Source organism: Scyliorhinus torazame, chromosome 13 (genome assembly GCF_047496885.1).
Source record: "Scyliorhinus torazame isolate Kashiwa2021f chromosome 13, sScyTor2.1, whole genome shotgun sequence".
Classification (NCBI taxonomy): domain Eukaryota; kingdom Metazoa; phylum Chordata; class Chondrichthyes; order Carcharhiniformes; family Scyliorhinidae; genus Scyliorhinus; species Scyliorhinus torazame.
The window spans coordinates 27068926-27092866 of record NC_092719.1 but is presented as its reverse complement, the minus strand read 5'-3'; the positions used below and the strand labels follow the sequence as shown (position 1 = coordinate 27092866).

Sequence of the window (23941 nt, the reverse complement as noted above, 5' to 3'; positions counted from 1 at the left end):
GAATCATAGAATTTACAGTGCAGAAGGAGGCCATTCGGCCCATCGAATCTACACTGGCCCTTGAAAGAGCACCCTACTTAAGCCCGCAACTCCACCCTATCCCGTAACCCAGCAACCCCACCTAACATTTGGAGACTACGGGGCAATTTATCATGGACAATCCACCTAACCCGCACGTCTTTGGGCTGTGGAATGAATCCGGAGCACCCGGAGGAAACCCACGCAGACACGGGAAAAACGTGCAGACTCCACACAGACAGTGACCCAAGCCGGGAATCGAACCCGGGTCCCTGGCGCTGTGAAGCAACAGTGCTAACCACTGTGCCACCGTGCACTTAGAAACTGAGAATAAACGTCTTTGCTACAAGTTTATTGTTTATATAATTGTTGTTCAGTTGGTCTAAAATACACAAGTTTTCTCTCGAGTCCTCAAACGAAATAAACCAAAGGTTAATTATTTGTTCAAGCTTAACGAAAACCACCGAGGTTACAAATACAATGAAAATTAATATTAGATACCTCAATACTTACCTTAGATACTTACCTCAGAATTCTTGGGTTCTGTGGCTCCACTCCTTTCAAATTGGGCTTGAGAAACTGCCTCCCCCACCCTCCACTACATTCCCACGATCACCAAATTCTCGACTTCCAATTTGCAATCCACTCCCATTGTGATTCACCCAATTCTGTCTTCAAGCTCCACACCCAAGCACAATGGGCGGGATTCTCCACTCCCGCGCCGAAGTGGCCGCGCCATCGTGAACGCCGTCGAGGTTCACGACGGCGCGAAACGGCCCCGATCCCGACTGATTCAGGCCCTGACAATGGGCCATGATCGGGGCCGCGTCATCTACACGCGCCAGGCCTTGTCGCCCGCGTAAAGGCGGCGCCGCATAGATGACGCGGCCAGCGCCGCATAACGGGCGTCATCCGCGCATGCGTGGTTGCCGTCCTGTCTAAGTCCGCCCCACAAGAAGATGGCGGATGGATCATGCGGGTCGGCGGAAGGAAAGTACATTTCAGGTACCCCCCCGGTGCAGGATCCCCCCTCGCCCCCCCGCAGGCCGCCCTCCCAGCGTTCACGCACCGCTCACGACGGCAGCGACCAGATGTGGACGGCGCCGGGGGGAACCCGCCGTTTTGGCCTGGCCGCTCGGCCCATCTGGGCCCGAGAATAGCGGGGGTGCCGGAGAATCGCCATTTTGGGTGTCTCCGGCGATTCTCCGGCCTGCGAAACTCGACCGGGCCGTTCCCGCCGCTTGGGAGAATCGCGGGAGGGCGTCGGACCGGCGTCCCGGGAAATTTTGGCGGCGCAGGCGATTCTCCCAACCGGCGCAGGAGTGGAGAATCGCGCCCAATGTTCTGGGAAAGGATGGGTTACAGTCAGACAGGAATACTGTGCGCACACCTGCAGCATCCAGCCCTCAAGCTTTTCTACTCAACTCTTGATTTCAATGCAGTAGATTTTGTCGGAGGAAGAAACTGCACCTTCTTTGAAGCTTTGAGGAACACAGGATTGTTCTGGCGAATATTAACCATTGATAGAACAGAGCAGTGTTAGTGAAGAAAGGGAGAGGTTGAAGCAGGGAGCTACCAGGTGATAAGTGTTTTGATGTATCCTGTCCAAGGTGTGAGAGGTGTGCCTGAGGAGTTTATTCAGGTACAGTGATAGTGCTTTATTAAGACAGATGCCAGCTTCCGTTCCCTATTTCTCCTGAATATTTTGTACCTAGGAATATTAAGATTTCAACCCTTCTGTGTTTTGAGCCAAATCTCAGTTAATAGAACTTTATCGTACACTCAGATGGTTATTTGCACCTGCAGTTCACCAACATTATTAACCACGCTTTTAAGAGCTGTTGAAGAGTGAAGAGAAATATGGTGTGAAATGAGTCATTGCATTGCATAGCACCATGGAATGACGTTGCTGCCGTCCAACCTTTTCTATTTGTGGTTCATATTAGATCGGAAAACTGAAGAGTGTTGAAGTGATAAATTAACAAGATTGGTGGAGGAATTCCAGGGTACTCAACCGACTATAGTGGTCTGCAGGGCAGCAAGTAGCCAAGCCCATGTCATTTTCTTATCTACATGTTTATGTGGAACAGCAAACCATCTAAACGTGTCCTAGCTGGACACCTGCACATATACTTTCATTTATAAACCATCCTGTCACTGTTCTCTCACACAACTCAAAGGATTACCCAGAAATGCAGTAGCTGTTAAACAAGTAAACACTGCATCAAACGTTCACACAGCAAGATCCCACAATTGACACGAGCTTTGTTTTGTCAATTTGATTTTTAAGATTAAAGAAGAAATGCCTGTTAGGACTTTGAGAGAACAGAGCCAAGATTATCCAAAATCCCGGCCAAGTGTTGACGCCGGCGTAAACATCGGAGAGCTTCACGCCGGCGTCGACTGGCCTCTTGGCCCAGCAATTCAGGGGGCCAGCATGGCGCCGGAGTGCTGTGCGCTGCTCCGGTGTCGATACGCAGCACTGCACTGCCGGCGCGGGTCCGCGCGTGGCGGCCGTTTCCGCACCAGCGGATGCGCGTGGCGGCCGTTTCCGCACCAGCGGATGTGCGTGGCGGCCGTTTCCGCACCAGCGGATACGCGTGGCGGCCGTTTCCGCACCAGCGGATGCGCGTGGTGGCTGTTTCCGCGCCGGCGCCACGCAACATGCCGTAGTGACACAGTGGGCCCGTGCCTGCCGATCGGTAGCCCCCGATCGCGGGCCTGACCGTCGTGCAGGCCCCCTCGGAGACTGGCCCACCCCTCCAGGACGACCACCGTGGCCGCGGGTCTGAGTTCCTGCCGGGTGGTACCAGGTTGGAACCACGCCGGCGGAACTCGGCGGGAACTTGACCGGTTGACTGCGGAGAATCATCACGGGATCCAATTTACAACAGCCCCCGACCGGCGCCGCGTCTGCCGCCAATTCTCCAGTCGCCGGAGGATCGCGTCCTGGCGTCGGAGGGGCGTGGCAGGAATTTCCGGCGTCACGGCAATTCTTCGACCCGGTGCAGGCTCGGAGAATCCCGGCCCTTAACTGGAACGGAGAGATGAGGGGCGGGATTCGCCCCTACCCAGCAGGGCGGGGGGTCTCGACGGGATGGAGTGGTGGGAACCACTCCGGCGTCGGGCCACCCCAAAGGTGCGGAGGTCTACGCACCTTTAGGGGCCAAGCCCTCACTTTTAGGGGCCGAGCCCTCACCTTGAGGGGCTAGGCCCGCGCCGGAGTGGTTTCCGCTCCACCGGCTGGCGTGGAAGGCCTTTGACGCCACGCCAGACAGGGCAGCATGCACGGGAGCCGGCACGCTGGCATGTGCGGGAGCGTCAGCGGCTGCTGACGTCATCCCCGCACACGCGCAGGGGAGGGGTTCTTCCGCCTCCGCCATGGTGAAGACGGAAGAAAAAGAGTGTCTCCATGGCACAGGCGGATCGGTGGGCCCCGATCGCAGGCCAGGCCACCGTGGGGGCACCCCCCCGAGGCCAGATCGCCCCGTGCCCCCCCCAGGACCCCGGAGCCCGCCAGCGCCGCCTGCTCCCGCCAGTAAGGTAGGTGGTTTAATCCACGCCGGCGGGAGAGGGTTGACAGCGGCGGGACTTCGGCCATCCGCGGGCCGGAGAATCGCCGGGGGTGGGCCCGCCGACCGGCGTGGCGCGATTCCCGCCCCCGCCGAATCTCTGGTGGCGGACAATTCGGGACACGGCGGCGGGATTCACGCCAGCCCCCAACGATTCTCCGTCCCGGCGGGGGGTCGGAGAATTCCGCCCGAGAATTCAGTTTAGTGTCTTCAGACATAGAAAACATCTGACAATGCAGCAGTCAGCTTGTGTTCCAAGCTAACACAGCTGACTAGGGGACTTTCACAGTTACTTTGTTGCAGTGTTACTGTAAGCCTACTTGTGACAATAATAAAGATTGTTATTCTTAATATATCTGGGCCCCTGGAGGCATTGCTCAGCCCCCTGAAGAGCTCCTGGGTCATTATTGTGCCCCAATAGATTATACTTTAGCTCTATTTAAGTTGCTGCCTGCTATAGCAGATATTGCCGGTGTGCAGGGTATGTTAAAGCTCGGGGGCGAAATTCTCCTACCCGCCCCGCCACATTTCTGCGCCGACCGGCCGGCGGGAGTCTCCGTAACACCGGCCGGTCAATGGGGTTTCCCATTGTGGGGCACCCCCACGCCGTCGGGAAACCCCCGGGCGCCGGCAGAACGGAGACTCCCACCGGCGGAGAATGACGCCCCAGATCTGCACTTCCCCTTGTCTCTTACTACCGCATTCTTTACCAGTCTTTGGATGAATCAGTGCTTTTAATGGCCCTGTTCAATAATGGAGAGACCAGTGAGCATTAATAGTCTTATCGATTCATGTGTCTGAGATGCTTAGTGAAAGTTAGAAAGGATGGTACAGCAAATCCTGGAGATTGATCTTTTAATCATGTCTAAAACTACGCATTTATCAGATAATGATTGCCAGATTGGAGCTATTTCAACAGAATTGATGCTTCGTCACAATTTTAAATATTCTCAGAGGGTGACACACCCCAGTATTTCAGGCTGAGTTTCACCCCTGCCCATTAAAGGTGACTGACGCTTGTAAGAAGATAAGAAATAGGAGTAGGAATTAGTCATTTGGCTTCTCCAACCTGCTACGCCATTCAGCAAAATCATGTTTGTTCTTCTTACTCAACTCCACTTTCCTGACCAATCTATTTCCCATATTACAACAGTAACAGCACTTCAAACGTATTCAATTGGCTGTAAAGTGCTTTGAGGCGTCTGGTGGTCATGAAAAGTGCTATATAAATGCAAGACTTTCTCACTAATACCCACATTGCCCGATCCCCTCAGTGTCCAAAAATCTCAGATCTGAATGTACAAGAACATAGATTAATCACGCAACTTTAACATGGGTAAATATCTCAAGGCAGATCGCGGGAGCATCATCAGTCAAAGGTTGACAGCAAGGCACTGGAGAAGATGATAGGACAGGTGAGGAAAAACTTGGTCAAAGTGGTAGGTCTCAAGGAGTGCCTCACTGAAGAACAGAGAGGCAGAGAGGTTTGGGGATGGAATTCCAGAGTTCGGACCGAGGCAGATAAAGACACAGACAAAAACAAACCAAAATAAATGAGAATCTGAGGAGCGCTGGGATCTTGGAGGGTTGCAGGTCTGGAGGCTTAGAAAATAGGGTAGGGGCAAGGCCGTGGAGAGGTTTGAAAACAAGGATGAGAATTTTAACTTTAGGGCATAAGACGCGATGTCCGGACCCCCACAACCTTCCAGAATAGAGAATTCCAAAGATTTTCAATCCTTGGAGTGAAGAATAATCTGAGTCCTAAATGATGACCCCCTTTCCCTGAGACTATGATCCCGAGCTCTAGATTCTCCAGAATAAACAACTTTACAACATATACACCCAAAGACCTTTGAAGATTCCTTTTAGTTCAACGAGACATCGCCCTTCCCTTTCCCTGCAGTTTTCTGCAGTTAGTTTTTTAATGATCAAACACAGTTGCCATTTCAAGTCGGAAGTCACTTGTTTGGTTTACAGGTCTTCTAGTTTTGCAGTAATGATGTTGTTGGTCTAATTAACCAGAGACTGCGAGTTCAAATCCTGCCATGGCAGTCCAAGAATTAGAACTCAGTTTTTAAAATTGGGGAATGAAAAAGCTGGTATCATTAAAAGTGACTGAAGCTGTCAGTTTCTTTTAAAATAACAATTTGTTTGCTCATCCTCTTTAGAGAAGGACACCTGCCTGCTTTCCTGATTTGGCCTATATGTAAATCTTACATGCATTTCTGACATTAAAACAGAAATTACACTTCCAAGGTTATGAAAGGCGCTATATAAATGCAAGTCTTTTCTTCAGAGGATAGGCAGACATTGCATTCTGCAGTAGTCTGACCATGGACCTGCGCACTAGTCTTTCTGTTCCCTGACACTGTAACAACTCGCGATATGCTTACATTGCCACTGGGAACTTTCACTTCTGATTGGACATTGTTTGGTTGCGCTATATCTGCACTTTGGACCTTCCTCCAGCTATGAACACAGGCAATGAAAGTCGAGGGGCAGTAGTTTATGGAGAGTACACCGGCCAACCCTGAGGTTGTCCTGAAGAGATGAGTTGATCATGCAGTGTCCAGTAGGAGTCACTGCGCAGTGACAGAAATTGCCACCTTGACCCTCACTATCATCCCAGACTGACCTAGGACACATGAGCCATACCAGAGTACAAGTCATTCACTGCCTTCTCAGCTAACTGAGCTTTTAGTCAGAATCCTCAAAACAACCTATTCATTTAATACCTATAGTTTCAAAGCACTAAACATCAGCAGGGTCACCATGTTTGTGCCTTTGTGATTTTCTCTTTCCTTCCCCGTCCATTGATTTATTTTTTGTGGCTCTGTAATTTTAAAAAATATATTTGAACTAAAAGTATTGAAGAGATTCTCTGGGCTGCACACCTGGGAAAATGGATGTTACTGCACCCAGCAGTGTGAGGGAGCTGGATTAACATCACTAGAGACAACAGGGGAGGGATTGTTTCAGGACTGTGAGTAAACTGGATGAATATCAGTGGAGATGTGTCAGTAACACGGGTTGTTTGAAGGAGGGGTTACTGAGTGATTGAGTGAGGGATTAATATCATTGGAGGTACAGTCAGTAGCAAGACATTAAGGGAGGTGTTAGTAACAGTGTGAATGAGCTGTCTAGAGGTACACCAACTGGTTAGGTTGAATGATTTTACTTTCAGCTGAAATGATAAAGCTTTGAAATTTCTAATCTCTGTACTTTTTTGTTTATTGATTCATTAGACGTGGGGGCCACTGGAAAGGCTGATATTTACCCTTGAGAATTTGGTGTTGAGCCACCACCTTGAACCACTACAATCTGTAGTGAAGGTCCTCTCACAATACTGGTAGACAAGGAGCTCCAGGATTTTGACCAAGTGATGATGAAAGAATGGCGACATGTTTACAAATCAAGATTGCGTGTGTCTTGGAGGCGCTGGTATTTCCATGTGTCTAAAGTCCTGGTCCTTCTAGATCAGGGGTCGCCAAACATTTCTTCAGTGAGAGCTACTTCTGATAAACTAAACCAATCATGAGCTACTTAATCATGTATTGGAAAACAAAATGGATAGATACACAACCTCAATATTCAGCTATTATTTTTTTTTTAAATTTAGAGTACCCAATTCGTCTTTTACAATTAAGGGGCAATTTTCGCGTAGCAATTTTTGTGTGAATAAGCTATCCAACCTTGTTATTGGTAGGCAAGTTGACAAAGTAAAGCTTGGCTGAAGGATGAATGGAACCAGAGAGAGGAAGGTGCGAGTCTGAGTTAAAAAGCTATGGGTTTAAATCTCACTCATAGTGCATAAACATGTGATTTACATGAAGGCTCGAATGCAGAACATTTTAAAACATGTTTTTTTAGAGTACCCAATTCATTTTGCCCAATTAAGGGGCAATTTAGCGTGATCAATCCACCTACCCTGCACATCTTTTTTGGGTTGTGGGGGCGAAACCTACGCAAACATGGGGAGAATGTGCAAACTCCACACGGGCAGTGCCCTAGAGCCGGGATAGAACCTGGGGCCTCAGCTCCATGAAGCAGCGGTGCGAACCACTGTGCCACCCCTATATTCAGCTATTATAACTGCATTATAATATTGTAGTTACAGAAGGAAAACTGATCTTATCTTTCTTTCAATGTGGTACTTGGCATTGCATGGCGCCCACCAGTGAAACCTGGCTCGTAGCTGGATGGGGCAACCCTAACGGAATCGTTCAGATGCCCATTGGTCAGTCGGGTTCAAAGTTTTGATTTGATGAAGTTCATGCTGGAAAAGGCAGACTCAAACAGAGGTGTGGAACCAAACAAGTTAACCATTTTCATTGTGGCTCTGCAGATTTTGCTGTGCTTCTCGTGTCTACAAGACTCCAAAAGTAAATTGCAGGGCACCCTGATTTCAGGTCAATGTCATTTTGAAGATTAATAATCTCCATTTCCAAAGCAGCACAATCCAGGTTAAACGGCAAGCTCACTCATTCAGAAATGTCACTGACACCCACATCCAGGAAGGAGTTTGAAATACGCATCGTACATGGCCCGAGCTGCTGAAAATCTCAAAATCTGCCGTTGAATTCTTAGCGAAGCCTGCTTGATAAGTCTGCTTGCTGATGTATACAAGCCCAGGAGACACTTCATTTCTTACCAGCTCTTGGAGCATGGATGGAAAGTGCTGCATGTTCCTTTTCTGCACTTGTTGAACTCAAAGGTTGAGTTTCGATTTGAAAACTTTCACTGCACTAATCTTGTCGGCAATTGCTTTGTGATTCTCCTACAATTCACAATTCAGGCTGTTCCATTTCTCTCATGTATGGAATGAGCTGTAGAAGAATCATTGGTGAACAACTACAGCATATAATATAAATGGTACACTCTCAAGCTATGTTGTACCAATATGGAGGGAGTGAATGTTAAGACGATGGTTAGGGTGCCAGTAAATCACACAGCTTGTTCTGGATGGTGTTGAGCTTCTTGAATGTTCTTTGGTTGCACCTTACCAGGTAAGTGGAGAGTATTCCATCATACTCCTAACTTGTGCCTTCTGGTGATGAAAAGGCTATGGGAAGCCAGGAGGTGTGTTACTTGCCACAGAATACCCAGTCTATGATCTCCTCATACATCCACGGTATTTATGAAGCTGGCCCAGTTGAGTTTCTGGTCAATGCTGACCTCCAGGATGCTATTGAATATCAAGGGTAAGTAGCTAGATTATTTCTAGCTTATGATGCCGATTGTCTGGCATTTGTGTGGCATCAATGTTACTTGCCTGGTAAGAAGCCCAAGCCTAGATATGTCCAGTTCTTTCTGCATGTGGGCACTCGTTGCTTCATTGTGGAATTAAAAATACAACTAAAAACTGTGCAATCATCAGTGAACGTCTCACATTACAATGGCGCAAAGGTCATTGATGAAGCAGCTGAAGATGGCCGAACGTTGGCCACTGCTCTGAGGATCTGCTGCAGCGATAGTCTGGGCTTGAGATGATTGGCCTCCAACAATTACAACCATCTTCATGCTAGGGATGATTCCAGCCACTGGAAGGTTGCCACAATTCTCAGTGACTTCAGTTTTGCAGGGGCTCCTGGGCGCCGCACATACCCAAATAGTATCTTGATCTTGAGGGCAGTCAATCTCTGAAATGCATCTTGTTTTCCATGTATGGAACAAGGCCAAAATGAGGTCTTGAGCTGGGTGATCCTGGCGGAACATAAAGTGGGCATTGGGAACAGGTTGTTGATGAGTAAATACCACCTGATAGCACTGTTAACAAACCCTTCTGCTGATGATTGAGAACAGGTTGATGGTGGTTATGGCTTGGATTGCATTTGTACTGCTCTTTGTAGACAGGACATACCTGGACAATTTCCCACTCTGTACAGTAGATGCCACTGTTGTAACTGTATTGGAACTGTTTAACTAGGGGTGCAGCTAATTCTGGAGCACAAATCTTGTCAGCCAGGACCTCTGTACCTATGCTAAAGCTTGTTTTATATATCTGACTGTGTGTTGCTTTCTACCGCAGATCAAACATGAACAATATTCAGAAATCTAAAATTGGTTGTGTTAATTTCAATCAAATAGTCATGTGTCATGTTTGTATGTATGTGTGTGTGTTCATCCCAATGATATGGCCACAGTTCTGTCAGTGACTCAGGACTGTATGCAGCATGTGTTGATCCCACTTTAGAATTAATCTAGCTTAAGGTTACCCCTAATGCTAACCTATCACCTCTCTCATTCTTGCAGTACTGAGCATTGGTGAGGGAGGATTCTGGGAAGGGACGGTGAAAGGTCGGACTGGCTGGTTTGCTGCAGAATGCGTGGAGGAGGTACAAATGAGACAGTACAACGCACGGCAAGGTAAGGAAACTGTTAATTTTCACAGTAATTGATGGAAGCAAGCAAGCGCTGGGCTATTGCATGCTGCAACAGATCGGTGCTATTAGAAATGAGGATCTGTTGTGGCTGCATGACCTACCCCCTGCCCTCCAGAGAGAATTTCACTGCACTGACCATTGGTGGCTGTGGTCTATAAGAATTTTCACACACTAACGCTTCTGAGATGGTCATTTTGAAGACAGGCAACTTGTTCAGTCACTATGCAGGTTTCCACAATTTCCTTCACGGGCTGTGAGCATTGCTGGCAAAATTAGCATTTGTTGCCCACCTTAATTTCCTTGCGAAGGTGGTGGGGAGCTGCCTTCTGCAATCACTAGTCCTTTGGGGTATATGTCGACTCTCAATACTGTTTGGGCGGGTGTTTCAAATGTTTGACCAGTGATGATGGAAGAAAATTGAAATATTCCCAAGTTGGGATGTTGTGCAATTTCGCGGGTCCTTGCAGGTGCTGGTGTATCCTATTGCCCTTCTTCTAGGTGGTTGAGGTCAGAAATTGTGGAGGTTTCTGTTGAAGAACTATTATTACTGAGATTGGCTTTCAATTCCAGATGTCATTGAATTTAATTTCCACCAGCTGCCATCGTGGGATTCAAACCCATGTCCCCAACCATTAACCTGAATCCCCGAATTACTAGTCCCATGACATTACCACACTGACACTGTCTCTCCTAACCTGCCAATTACCAGCCCAAGCCGAAATGTTGCCCTGGTGTTGCTGCATGCAGGCACGGGCTGTTCATTATCGAACAAGTTACCAATGGAACTGAACAATGTGTAATCATCAGTTAACATCTCCACTTCTGATGTTGTAGAAACATAGAAAATAGGAGCAGGAGTAGACTATTTGGCCCTTCAAGCCTGCTCCGCCATTGATTATGATCATGGCTGATTATCCAACTTAGTAACCTTCCTGCCTTCACCCCATATTCTTTGATCCCTTTACCCCCAAGAGTTATATCTATCTCCCTCTCGAAAACATAGTGTTTTGGCCTCAACTGCTTTCTGTGGTAGTGAATTCCACAGGCTTACCACTCTCCGGGTGAGGAAATTCCTCCTCTCAGTCCTCAATGGTCTACCCCGTATCTTCAGGCTGTGACCTCCTGGTTCTGGACACCGCCCCCCCATCGGGAACATCCTTCCTGCATCTACCCTGTCTGGTCCTGTTAGAATGTCATAGGTTTTCATGAGAAATGCCCTAAACTCCAGTGAATATATCTCCTTATATGTCAGAGCTGCCATCCCAGGAATCAGTCTGGTAAACCTTTGCTGCATTCCTTCCATAGCAATAACATCCTTCCTCAAATAAGGAGACCAAAACTGCACAGTATTCCAGCTGTGGCCTCACCAAGGCCCTGTATAACTGCAGCAAGATATCCCTGCTCCTGTACTCGAATCCTCTCGCTATGAAGACCAACGTACCATTTACCTTCTTTATCGTCTGCTGTACCCGCATGCATACCTTCAGTGACTGGGGTACGAGGATTCACAGGTCTTGTTGTGCATTCCCCTCTCTCAATCTGTTCATATAATAATTTGCTTTCCTGTTTTTGTCACCAAAGTGGATAACCTCACATTTATCGACATTATACAGCATCTGACATGCATTTTCCCACTCACTTAAATTGTCCAAATCACACTGAATCCTCCTCACAGCTCCTCCGCCCCCCCCCCCCCCCCAGCTTTATGTCATCTGTAAATTTGAAGATATTACATTTAGTTCCCTCCATGCACATTGTGTGAATAGTTTTAATTTTGCACGCTCTTATATGGGACCTTGTCGAAAGCCTTCTGAAATTCGAAATAAACTAAATCCGCTGGCTCCCCTTATCAACTATGCAAGTTACATTCTTGTAGAATTCCAGGAGACGGGGTTACATTAGCTACCCTCCAATCCATAAGAACTGTTCCAGAGTCTATAGAATCTTGGAAGATGACGACGAATGCATCCACCATTTCTAGAGCCGTGTCCTTAAGTACTCTGGGGTGTAGATTATCAGACCTTCAATCCCATCAATTTTCCCAACTCCATTTCCCTACTAATACCAATTTCCTTCAGTTCCTCCCTCTCACTAAACCCTACGTGCTCCAACATTTTTGGTATGTTACTTGTGTCCTCATTTGTGAAGACAGAATCAAAGTATGTATGATGAAGGCAAGGTCATTGTTAAAGCAGCTGAAGAAGGTTGGTCCTAGCACACTACAATGAGGAACTCCTGCAGTGATGCCCTGGGGCTGAGACGATTTACCTCCAACAACCTCAAACATCTTATAATGTGTTAGGCATGATTCCAATCATTGGAGTGTTTTCCTCATGGTTCCCATTGGCTTCAGTATTGCTAGAGCTCTTTGATGCCACATTTGGTCAAATGCTTCCTTAATGTCAAGGACAGTCACTGTCACCTCTCCTCTTGCATTCAGCTGTTTTGCGCATGGAAGTAATCCTGGGTTGCTAACACAATATTCATTACATTTGCTGATGATTGAGAGTAGACTGAAAGGGCAGTAATTTCTAGATTGGATTTGTTCTGCTCTTATGAACAGACCATAACTGGGCAGTTTTCCATTTGTTGGGTGGTCGGCATTATTATTGCGTACATGAACAGCTTGGCCCCGGTAAATATTCTGGGAGTCCGGTGGTGGTGGCAATGCTGAAGATTTGGAGGCAGTTGAGGCAGCATTTTAAGTTGTGGGCGGGGTCAAGAGAGATGCCGATTAGGGGGAACCATAGGTTTGAGCCAGGAAAGTTGGGTGGGAGGTTTCGGAGATGGGAGGGGAGGGGAGTCAGGGTATTAAAGGACCAGTTCTGGGAAGTCGTTTTGCTAGGCTGGAGGAGTTGGGGAGAAATCTGGGGCTGGATTCTCCGCTGATGGGATGCTCCATTTTGCCGGTAGCCCGGGGGTATCCCGACGTCGTGGGGCTGCCCCACAATGGGAAACCCCATTGACCAGCCGGCGTAATGGAGCATCCCGCCGGCGTGCTGAAACAGAAATGTGGCACGATGGGGCGGAGAATCCAGCCCTTGGACTGGGGCAGGGAGAAGTATTTGAATATCTGCAGCTTTGCGATTTTGCCAAGAAGGAGGTTCACCAAGTTAGCACTTTATTTTAGGCACAACTTAATGCTGGTTCTGGCATGCTTTCCTTCATGTCTGATTGAAACAGGGTTGATCCCGTGACTTAGGATGATGGTAAGGAGGGTTTTGCCGGACCATGAAGTTACAGATTATGAGGACATACAATCCTGCTGCTGCTGATGGTTCACAGGAGCTCTTGGGTACCTGGCTTTGAGATGCTGGATCAGATCCAAATCTACATTAACACTGCAATGAAGTTACTGTGAAAAGCCCTGAGTCGCCACGTTCCGGCGCCAGTTCAGGTACACAGTGGAAGAATGTCGAATTCACCCAACAAGCCCGTCTTTCAGGACACGTAGGAGGAACCGGGAGTACCCGGAGGAAACCCACGCAGACACGGGGAGAACGTGCAGACTCCGCACAGACAGTGACCCAAGCAGGAATCAAATCTGGGATCCTGGTGCTGTGAAGCAACAGTGATAACCACTGTGCTACTGTGCCATCCCAAGATGATGCACTTGTGACAGGTTGATGAATAAGGGTGTATTAAACTAGGTTTCCCTTCGTGTTGGCTCTCTCGCCATGTACTATAGGCTCAGTCTGGCAGATATGTCCTTCAGGATTCAGCCAGCTAGGACTATACTGATGCTGCTGAGCCACACTTGGTGCTGATTGGTGGTCTCTGGGTGGGGAGCATCAGTGTCCTTGCTACCCTCAGTGCCTCGTCCAAGTGAAGCTCAACATGCAAGGGCACTGGTTCAGCAAGTGACAGAGGGTGGTATCTGGAAGTCAACAATATGTTTCCTTGTCCATTTTTGACATGATGCCATGAAACATCTTGAGGTCAGAGTCAATGTTGAGGACCTTGATGTCAAGGATAGTCATTCTACCCTCACCTTTGGAATTCAGCTTGTTTGTCATTGTTTGGACCAAAACTGATGAAGACTGGAACATTTTGGACCTGGGCATGAGTGAATTTGTTAATACTGAGTAAATGCCACTTGATAGCATTGTCTGCAACATTCTGTCTTACTTTGCTGATGATTAAGAGTAAACCGACAGGGCAGTAATTGATTGGGTTGGATATGTCTGCATTTTGTGGACAGGACATACCTGGCGATTTCCCACATTGTCAGGTATATGTTAGTATTGCAGCTACACAGGAACAGCTTGGCTAGAGTCGAGGTTAGTTCAGGGCCAATAGCCTTTGCTGTATCCAATGCACTCAGCTGTTTCCTGATGTCATGTGGTGTAAATCGAATTGTCTGAGGACTGGCATCTGTGATGCTGGAGATCTCGCGGGTGGGTCAACATGGAGCATCCGTTTGGCACTTCTGGCTGAGGATGATTGCAAACACTTCCAGCCTTGTCTTTAACTTGCAATAACAACTTGTATTCGTACAACAGCTTTAATATAATAAAATATAGGGGCAGCACGGTGATGCAGTGAAAGAGAAAATGCTGGAAAATCTCAGCATGTCTGGCAGCATCTGTAGGGAGAGAAAAGAGCTAACGTTTCGAGTCCGATGACTCTTTATCAAAGAGACGGTGCCGCAGTGGTTAGCACGGCTGCCTCACGGTGCCAAGCGTCCGGGTTCGATCCCGGCCCCGGGTCACTGTCCGTGTGGAGTTTGCACATTCTCCCCGTGTCTGTGTGGGTCTCACCCCACAACCCAAAGATGTGCAGGGTAGGTGGATTGGCCACGGTAAATTGCCCCTTAATTGGAAAACATTTTTTAAAGAAAAAAAGGAGAGAATGAAATATGCCGAGGAGCATTATAACACAATATTTGACACCATGCTACATAAGGCAATTTTAGAGAAGATGCCAAAATTGTGGTTAAAGAGGTAGGTTTTATGGCGGGTCGGGTACAGGCAGTTAAAATGAATGTGTTGCCGCGATTTCTGTTTATTTTTCAATGCCTACCGATTTTCCTGCCAAAGGCTTTTTTCAGGGAGATTGAGGGAAGGATTACCTCGTTCATATGGGGAGGGAAGGTGGCCAGAGTGAGAAAGGTGCTGCTATAGAGGGGAAGGCAGGCAGGGGGTTTGCGTCTTCCGAACCTGATGTATTACTACTGGGCGGCGAATGTGGAGAAGGTGCGGAGCTGGGTCAGAGGGGTTGATTCCCAGTGGGTCAGAATGGAGGAGAGTTTGTGCAAGGGGTCGGGATTGAAAGCACTAGCAACAGCGCCGCTCCCGATAGCCCCGGGGAAATACTCAGGGAGTCCGATAATAATAGCTTCATTGACAATCTGGAGGCAGTTTCGCCAACACTTCGGGTTGGGGGCAGGGTCAAGGGAAATGCCGATTTGGGGGAACCACAGATTTGAGCCAGGGAGGTGGGATGGAAATTTTCAGAAATGGGAAGAGAAGGGGATTAAGACGCTAAAAGATTTGTTTCTCAGGGGTCAGTTTGCAGGTTTGAAGGAGCTGGGAGCGAAGTATGAGCTGGAGCAGGGAGAAATGTTTAGATATATGCAGGTTCGAGATTTTGCCAGAAAGGAGATACAGAGCTTCCCAGAGGAACCGGCCTCCACATTGCTGGAGGAAGTGCTGACGACAGGGGGACCGGAGAACGGGGTTGTGTCAGCGGTGCACTGAGCTATTTTGGAAGTGGATAAGGCACCACTGGAAGGGATCAAAGCAAAGTGGGAGGAAGAGTTGGGAGAGGTTATAGAGGAGGGGTTCTGGTGTGAGGTGCTCCGGAAAGTAAATGTGCGAGGTTGGGGCTGATACAGCTGGAGGTGGTATACAGAGCACAACTCACGAGGGCAAGGATGAGCCGACTCTTTGAAGGAGTAGAAGATGTGTGTGAGCGTTGCGGGGGGGACGCGGCTAATCACGTTCATATGTTTTGGTCCTGTCCAAAGCTAGAAGATTACTGGAAGGAGGTTTTTAGGGTAATTTCCAAGGTGGTGCACGTGAAACTGGACCCGGGTCCCCATGAGGCCATATTTGGGGTGTCGGACCAGCCAGGGTTGGAAACGGGGGCGGCGGCAGATATCGTAGTCTTCGCCTCGTTGATCCCCCGAAGGTGGATCCTGTTGGGATGGAGAGCAGCCTCTCCACCCAGTGCCCTGGTGTGGCGGGGGGCGGGGGGGGGGGGGGGGGGGGGGGGGGGGGGGGGGCCTGTTGGAATTCTTGACTCTTGAGAAGGTTAAGTTTGAACTGAGGGGAAGGACGGATGGGTTGTACAATTCATGGGCATTATTCATCATGCACTTTCAAGAACTGGATAACATCGAACATTAGTTGGGGGGGGGGATGGGTGGGAGGGTTGGGGGGGGGGGGTGTGTATTAAGGGAGACTATGGGTGATTCCTAATTCCTTTTTGTCATTTGTTTATGTAAACATGCGGGCTAATGTTTGGGGTTTGATGGGATCGTTGTTATTGTTATGGGGATTGACATATTTGTTGCTGATCATTGTTTTGTTGTTGGTGGGTGTAAATCTGGGAGAAAATGTGAAAAAGGAGGAGAATTAAAATATTTTTTTTAAAAAGAGGTAGGTTTTAAGGAGTGACTTAAAGGAGGATAGAGATGTGAAGAGGTAGATTATAGAAAGCCACTGGTTAAGGCTAATACAGGAGGCGGCTTTTACTCAGTCTTACACGTCTTTACAGAGTGAAACATTACAAGCATATAAGTTCCAACTCATCCACACACCGGTTTCAGTAAATTTCACTTCATCGCCCCTATTCAAGAAGGGAGGGAGGCAGAAAAGTGGAAATTATGTGCCAGTTAATTTGGCATCTGTCACAGGGAAGATATTAGAATTGATCCTTAAAGAGGTTATAGCTGAGCACTTCGAGAAATTCAAATCAGGAAGAGTCAGTCTGGTTTTGTGAAAGGGGAATTGTGTTCACCCAATTTATTGGAGTCCTTTGAAGGAGTAATATGCATTGTGGATAAAGGAGAGCCTGCAGACGTGCTGGGCGGGATGCTGTGATCCTGAAGCCAAGTGTTGACGCAGTCGGAAACTCCATCGTGTTTCCCGACGGCGTCAACATGGCCTCAGGATCAGCAATTCTGGCCCCGACAGGGGGCCAGCACGGGACTGAAGTGCAGTGTCTCCCTTCTCCGCGCTGGCCCTGACGTAACATGGCGTAGGGCTAACGGGGCCAGGCCACAACGGAGGCCCCCCCCATCCCCACCACAGGCCGCCCCCGGACCCTTCCACGCCGAGGTCCTGCCGGCTGAGAGTAGGTTAGAGCGGCGCCGGCGGGACTCGGGTTTTCTGCTACGGCCACTCGGCCCATCCCATAGAACGGCCCCCGACCGGCGCCGCGCCGATCATGCCGGCGCCAATGGCACCGATTATCCACCCTGCGGAGAAATGCGTCGGGGTGACGTGCCGCGATTCGCACCGGTGACAGGGATTCTCCGGCCCGGCCCCGGGCTGAGAGAATCCCACCCGCTATTCTTGGATTTCCAGAAGGCATTTGATAAGGTGCTTCATCAAATATTATTGCAGAAAATAAAAGCTCATGGTGTAGGGCGTTATTATATCAGCATAGATAGAAGATTGGCTGGCTGGCAGAAAACAGCAATCATAAATGGGCCTTTTTCTGATTGGCAGGATGTGCTGAGTAGAGTCCCGCAGGGGTCTGTGTTGGGCCCTCAATTTTTTACCATTTCTATCAATGACTTAGATGAGGGTAGTGAAGGCTGGTAGATAAATTTGCAGTTTACACAAAGCTAGGTTGGAAAGTATGTTGTGAAGAGGACATAAGGAGGCTCTAGACAGATGTAGGAAGACTAAGTGAGTGGGTAAAAGCCTGGAGTATAATGTGGGAAGTTGCTCACTTTGGCAGGAGCATTTTGCAGAGCATTACTTAAATGGAGAACAGCTGCAGAATGTTGAGGTGCAGAGGGATCTAGGTGTTCTAGTGTATGAGGCACAAAAAATGAATATGCAGGTGCAACAAGTGGTTACGAAGGCTAATGGAATACTATCATTTATTACGAGAGGAATTGAACAAAAAAGTAAGGACGTTATGCTTCAGTTTTATAGAGCATTGGTGAGACCACATCTGGAGTATTGTGTGATGTTTGGTCTCCTTATTTAAGGAAGGATGTAAATACAATGGAGGTGGTTCCAAGAAGATTTACTAGATTGTTACCTGGAATGGCCGGTTTACTTATGAGGAAAGGTTAGACAGACTGGACTTGTTTCCACTGGAGTTTAGAAGAGTGAGGAGTGACTTGATTGAAGTATGTAAGATCCTGAATGGTCTTGACAAGGTGGACGTGGAAAGGATGTTTCCTCTTGTGGGTGAGTCTGGAACTAGAGGCCACTGTCTTAAAATTAGAAGCCATCTTTATAGGACAGGGATGTGGAGAATCTTTTCTCTCAGAGGGTTGTGCGTCTTTGGAACTTTCTGCCCCGAAAGGTAGTGTGGAGGCGGGGTCATTGAATACTCTTAAACTGGAGTTAGATAGATTCTTGTTAGGTGAGGGAGTGACAGATTATCAGGGGTAGGTGGGAATGTGGAACTTCAAACAAACAGATCAGCCATGATCTTATTGATTGTGGAAGCAGGATCAAGGGGTCAAATGGCCTACTTCTGCACCTGTTTCATATGTTCGTATGTATTTTAAATTTGAGGCATTACTTAAGCAGGATGCAGCGTTGGTCAATGAACACATGGATGATAGGTTTTGGTGCGAATTAGGACATTCGGGAAGCAGAGTTTTGGATTCAAATTTACGGAGGGTAAAATGTAGGTCAACCCAAAGTTTGATGGCATAATTAAGTCCAGAGGTGACAGTGTCATGGATAAGGGGTCAGCAGTAAAGATGTGCTGAGGTAATTGTGCACCCAGGCACTATATGGAGGTGGGCATAGCGGTCTTAGTGATGGCACAGATATGTGGATAGAAGCTTATCGCAGGGTCAAAAATAACACCAAGGTTGTGAACAGTCTTGTTCCGCATCGAACAGTTGCCAGGGAGAGGAGGGAGTCAATATTGAGGGAACAGAGTTTGTAGCAGGAACCAATGACAATGGCGTCAATCTTTCCAATATTTAATTGAAGACAATTCCTGCTCTTCCAGTGCTGGATGTTGGATAAGCAGTCTATAATTTAACTGCAGTGGAAGAGTTGAGAGAGGTGGTGGGGAGCTAGAGCTGGGGTTTGCCAGTGCACATTTTGCTTTGGGCAGCATGTAGATGACAACTCGGAAGGGGCCAAGGGAGAAACCGGAGGTAACACTGCAGGAAAAGGAAGAAAGGCCATTGCAAGTTATATGATGGCTTTGATAAGATACGATTGGAGCCTTGAATAGTGGATGCAATCCCACCCAGGCTGATGGCAGTGGCAAGGCACTGGAGAAGATGATGTAGTCAACCATCTTAGTGACTGCAGGCAGTTTGAGAAGGACGAGGAGGGGCAGTTTATCTTTGCAATCATATAGGACACTGTGCCTTTGAGAAGAGCCATTTTGGTACTGTGGCAGGGACAGAAACCTGATGGAGATGGTTTCAGAATGCAATTCTGGATAACAGATATTGGCGGCAACAAAACATGCAAGGAAATAAAAGCAAAATACTGCGGATGCTAGAAATCTGAAATAGAAACAGAAAGGAAATGCTGGATAAACTCAGCAGCTCTCATGGAGAGAAACAGGGGTACGTTCTACCAGCCGCGTTGCGCCCAAAAGGTGGCGTGGCCGCTAGATGCTGGGAGATCCCTCTTCCAAAATGTACCCGGCTTGCAATGCCTCGTGAGATCTAATGCAATCTCGCGAGACGTGTCAATGCGAATCACTTTTGCAAATCTGCATATTAAAGTGAGACAGCTCGTCTCACTCCAATATGCTCTCCCGTGACTTACCCCAGGCGTTGGGATCTAATCGGCTCGGAGACCTCAAGCGAGTTCCATTCAGTGCTGATCCCCACAAATGGGGACAAAATAGAACGGCACTCCTGGGGTTCTCCTGGGGATGGGAGGCCCCCAGGTGGTTGCCCACTGGGCAGGATAGCACCCTGGCACTGCTGGTGCCACCTGGGCAACTTGGCACTGCCAGCCTGGCACAGGTCTTTGAATCAGATATCATAGGGCTTACAAAGAGAATTGGACATGTATTTGAGGTGGACCAATTTGCATGGTTATGGGGAGAAATTGGGCTGTCCTTTGAAGGATCCAGCACATCCAAGATAGGCCAATTGGCCTCCTTTTCTGGTGTAAGTTTCTATGATTCTATAAAGTGCACAAAAGGCATGGGTCGGCTGCAAAAATACTAGCTATTAATGTGGCACCGTTGTTTGGGGAATTGAATCCTTCTTGTGAAGTTTGCACAGTGCTCAGAAACTCTTAAATAATTTAATTATCATATAACACAGTTTTTTAATCCATTATCACTCAAACAAGCATTGTTTGAATTGTCACTTTGAAGTGTCAATCACGTCCTCAGGGAGGTGCCCTGCTCTGTGTGGGTCGGAGGCTTGTCTATTACCCAGCTTTGGATCTCAAATTCAAACTCCGCTTTTCAATCTACAGCCTTTCAAGTCTTTTCGAGAGATTTATAAACAGTCTACAGTTTAAGGAATCCCCAGCGCAGGCTAATACGCATTTCAGAATATGATTTACAGAATTTTATGCATGCACTGGGATTAATTCACCTTCTTCCTCTGAGCTGAATCGTTAATCACTAAAGACATAATTACTCTCAATTGTTCCTTTGCTTTTCTTCCCACTTCTTAATATTTGCTTGTTCTACTTGCTACTCTCTTTTTCTGTCTTTGTCATCCTCTGTCTAGCCATACATCTCCTCCTTGTTTCTGTCTTTGAGATCCTTTCTCTGTCTAGCTTTACACATACTCATAGAATCACTGAATTTACAGTGTAGAAGGAGGCTATTCGTCCTATCGAGTCTGCACCAGCCCTTGGAAAGAGCACCCTACTCAAGCCCACACCGCTTTCACCCCATCCCCTTAACCTAGTAACCCCAATTAACCTTTTTGGACACTAAGGGCAATTTATCATGGCCAATCCACACATCTTTGGACTGTGGGAGGAAACCGGGGCACCAGGAGGAAACCCACGCACACATGGGGAGAACGTGCAGACTCCGCACAGACAGTGACCCAAGCCGGGAATCGAACCAAGTACCCCGGAGATGTGAAGCAATTGTGCTAACCACAATGCTGTCGTGCCGCCGTACTCCCTCTGTGTATTTACATGCTCCCCTCTTTCTAGCCATACAATTCTTCCATGTATGTGTGCTCCTCTGTTTGTCTCACTCTACATTTCCTCCCTCCGTCGATTTCCACTCCATTTGTGTCTTCTTCTCCCGCTCTGTCTGTCTGCTCTCACCTTGAACTGTGTGTGTACTTCTTCTCTTCACCTTTCTGTTCCTTCTCACTTCATGTATTTTACTTTCAATTTGTCTAACACATTGGTCCATCAATTCGTACCTCAGTCTAACTGCATTGCATCGCCTCTGCATCAAGGCACATCTATCCTTATAATCTAGTTGTGCGTCTCGTCAGTATGTCTGTGCCTAATCTCTTAAATTGTTTGAAACCCCTCCTTCCGTCTTCTTCCAATTCCTCCCTCCATCTTGTTACAATTTCTCCCTGAGGCACGATCAATTTGGCTGGAGACGAAGTTGAATTCAAACTGAGGCTTTATTAGTCTCTGAAGTGTGGCCTCCTACAGGAGCTGACAAAATGGCTGCGAGTTGAAGGCCACGCATATTTATAACCCGGCTCCTGGGAGGAGCTAGCATGCAGGGGCCCAGGTGAACCTGTAGTGCAGGTCCTACCGTACAACCCTTAATATAGGAACACAGTGGTTTACCACATTCACCCCCTGTTAAAATTGAGTCCGGCGGGGGTGGTGGATAACTATATACAATTCGCAATCTTTAATATTTACAGAACAGTAAAAAACGGTCTCTGGTCATCCGGTGGGCCGGTCAGAGGTTCAGCCGGTCCGGCGCCTTGATCGTCCCCTGGGATCGACGAAGTGGAGCCAGCGATGTTGGTGCTGTCGTGATCGAAGTTGACTCCGGGAGCGTGCCAAAATCCTCTTCATCAACAGGGGTGGGCAGGGGGAGGACGGACGGTCCTAGGGGGGGTGATGGGGGCGGCGGGGCAGGGGAGGGTGGCGCCGGGGGCGACGGGGGTGGTGTGGGGGCAGAACCTGCTGGTGCCAGGTCCCTGAGGGAGACGGTATCCTGGCGGCCGTCGGGGAACGCCACGTAGGCGTACTGTGGGTTTGCGTGGAGCAGGTGTACCCTTTCCACCAACGGGTCCACCTTGTGGAGCCGCACATGTTTACGGAGAAGCACGGTTCCCGGAGCTGTGAGCCAAGTTGGGAGTGATACCCCGGATGTGGACTTCCTGGGGAAGGCAAAAAGACGTTCATGCGGTGTACTGTTAGTAGCAGTGCAAAGTAATGAGGGAATGGAATGTAGTGCATCAGGGAGGACCTCTTGCCAGCGGGAGGCCGGGAGATTTCTGGACCGCAGGGCCAACTGGACGGCCCTCCATACCGTCCCATTCTCCCTTTCTACCTGTCCGTTTCCCCGGGGGTTGTAGCTCGTCGTTCTGCTGGAGGCAATACCCCTGCTGAGCAGTAAATGACGTAGCTCAACACTCATGAATGAGGATCCCCTGTCACTGTGGATGTAGGCGGGGAAGCCAAACAGAGTGAAGATAGAATTAAGGGCTTTAATGACGGTGGCAGACGTCATGTCGGGGCATGGTTTGGCGAAGGGAAACGGGAGTATTCATCGATCACACTGAGGAAATACGTGTGTCGGTCGGAGGAGGGGAGGGGGCCTTTGAAATCCATGCTGAGGCGTTCAAAGGGGCGGGAGGCCTTCACCTGGTGCGCGCGGTCCGGCCGGTAGAAGTGCGGTTTGCACTCCGCACAGACCTGGCAGTCCTTGGTGATCGTCCTTACTTCCTCGACGGAGTAGGGCAGATTTCGTGCCTTAATGAAGTGGTCCAACCGAGTGACCCCTGGGTGACAAAGGCTGTCGTGCAGGGTCCGGAGTTGGTCTACCTGTGCGCTGGCACATGTACCTTGGGATAGGGGGTCTGGGGGCTCGTTGAGTTTGCCAGGGCGATACTTAATCTCGTAGTTATAGGTGGAGAGCTCGATTCTCCACCGCAAGATTTTGTCATTTTTGATCTTGCCCCGCTGCGTGTTGTTGAACATGAAGGCTACCGACCGTTGGTCAGTGAGGAGAGTGAATCTCCTGCCGGCCAGGTAATACCTCCAATGTCGCACAGCCTCAACGATAGTCTGGCCCTCCTTTTCGACGGATGAGTGCCGAATTTCGGAGGCATGGAGGGTGCGGGAAAAGAATGCCACGGGCCTGCCTGGTTGTGGGTGGCGGCAAGGGCGACGTCGGATGTGTCATTTTCTACTTGGAAAGGAAGTGTTTCGTCTACAGCGTGCATTCCAGCTTTGGCAATATCAGCTCTGATCTGGGCGAAGGCCTGTTGGGCCTCTGCCGTCAGGGGAAAATGAATGGACTGTATGAGTGGGCGGGCCTTGACCGCATAGTTTGGGACCCACTGAGCATAATACGAGAAGAATGTCAGGCAGCGTTTGAGAGCCTTGGGGCAGTGGGGGGGGGAAAGCTCCATGAGGGGGCGCATGCGGTCGGGATCGGGCCCCAGAACACCGTTCTGGACCTCGTAGCCGAGGATGGCTAAGCGGTTTGTACGGAACACACACTTCTCCTTCTTGTACGTGAGGTTGAGGAGAGTGGCGGTGCGGAAAAATTTAGCGAGGTTGGCGTCGTGGTCCTGCTGATCATGGCCGCATACGGTCACATTGTCTAGGTATGGAAACATGGCCCGCAAGCCGTACCGGTCGACCATTCAGTCCATCTCCCTTTGGAAGACCGAAA

General features: G+C 48.7%; 1 protein-coding gene across 5 annotated transcripts in view; it reads left to right on the top strand.

The window, feature by feature from the left end:
* Positions 1 to 23941, top strand: part of LOC140387908 (SH3 and multiple ankyrin repeat domains protein 3-like) — a 1536301-nt gene that overhangs the window by 1143664 nt on the left and 368696 nt on the right. For all 5 annotated transcript variants that reach the window (XM_072471211.1, XM_072471213.1, XM_072471209.1 and 2 more), the window contains exon 15: positions 9843 to 9956. In XM_072471211.1, the coding sequence (XP_072327312.1) occupies positions 9843 to 9956 (114 nt within the window). The remainder of the gene's footprint in view (positions 1 to 9842; positions 9957 to 23941) is intronic.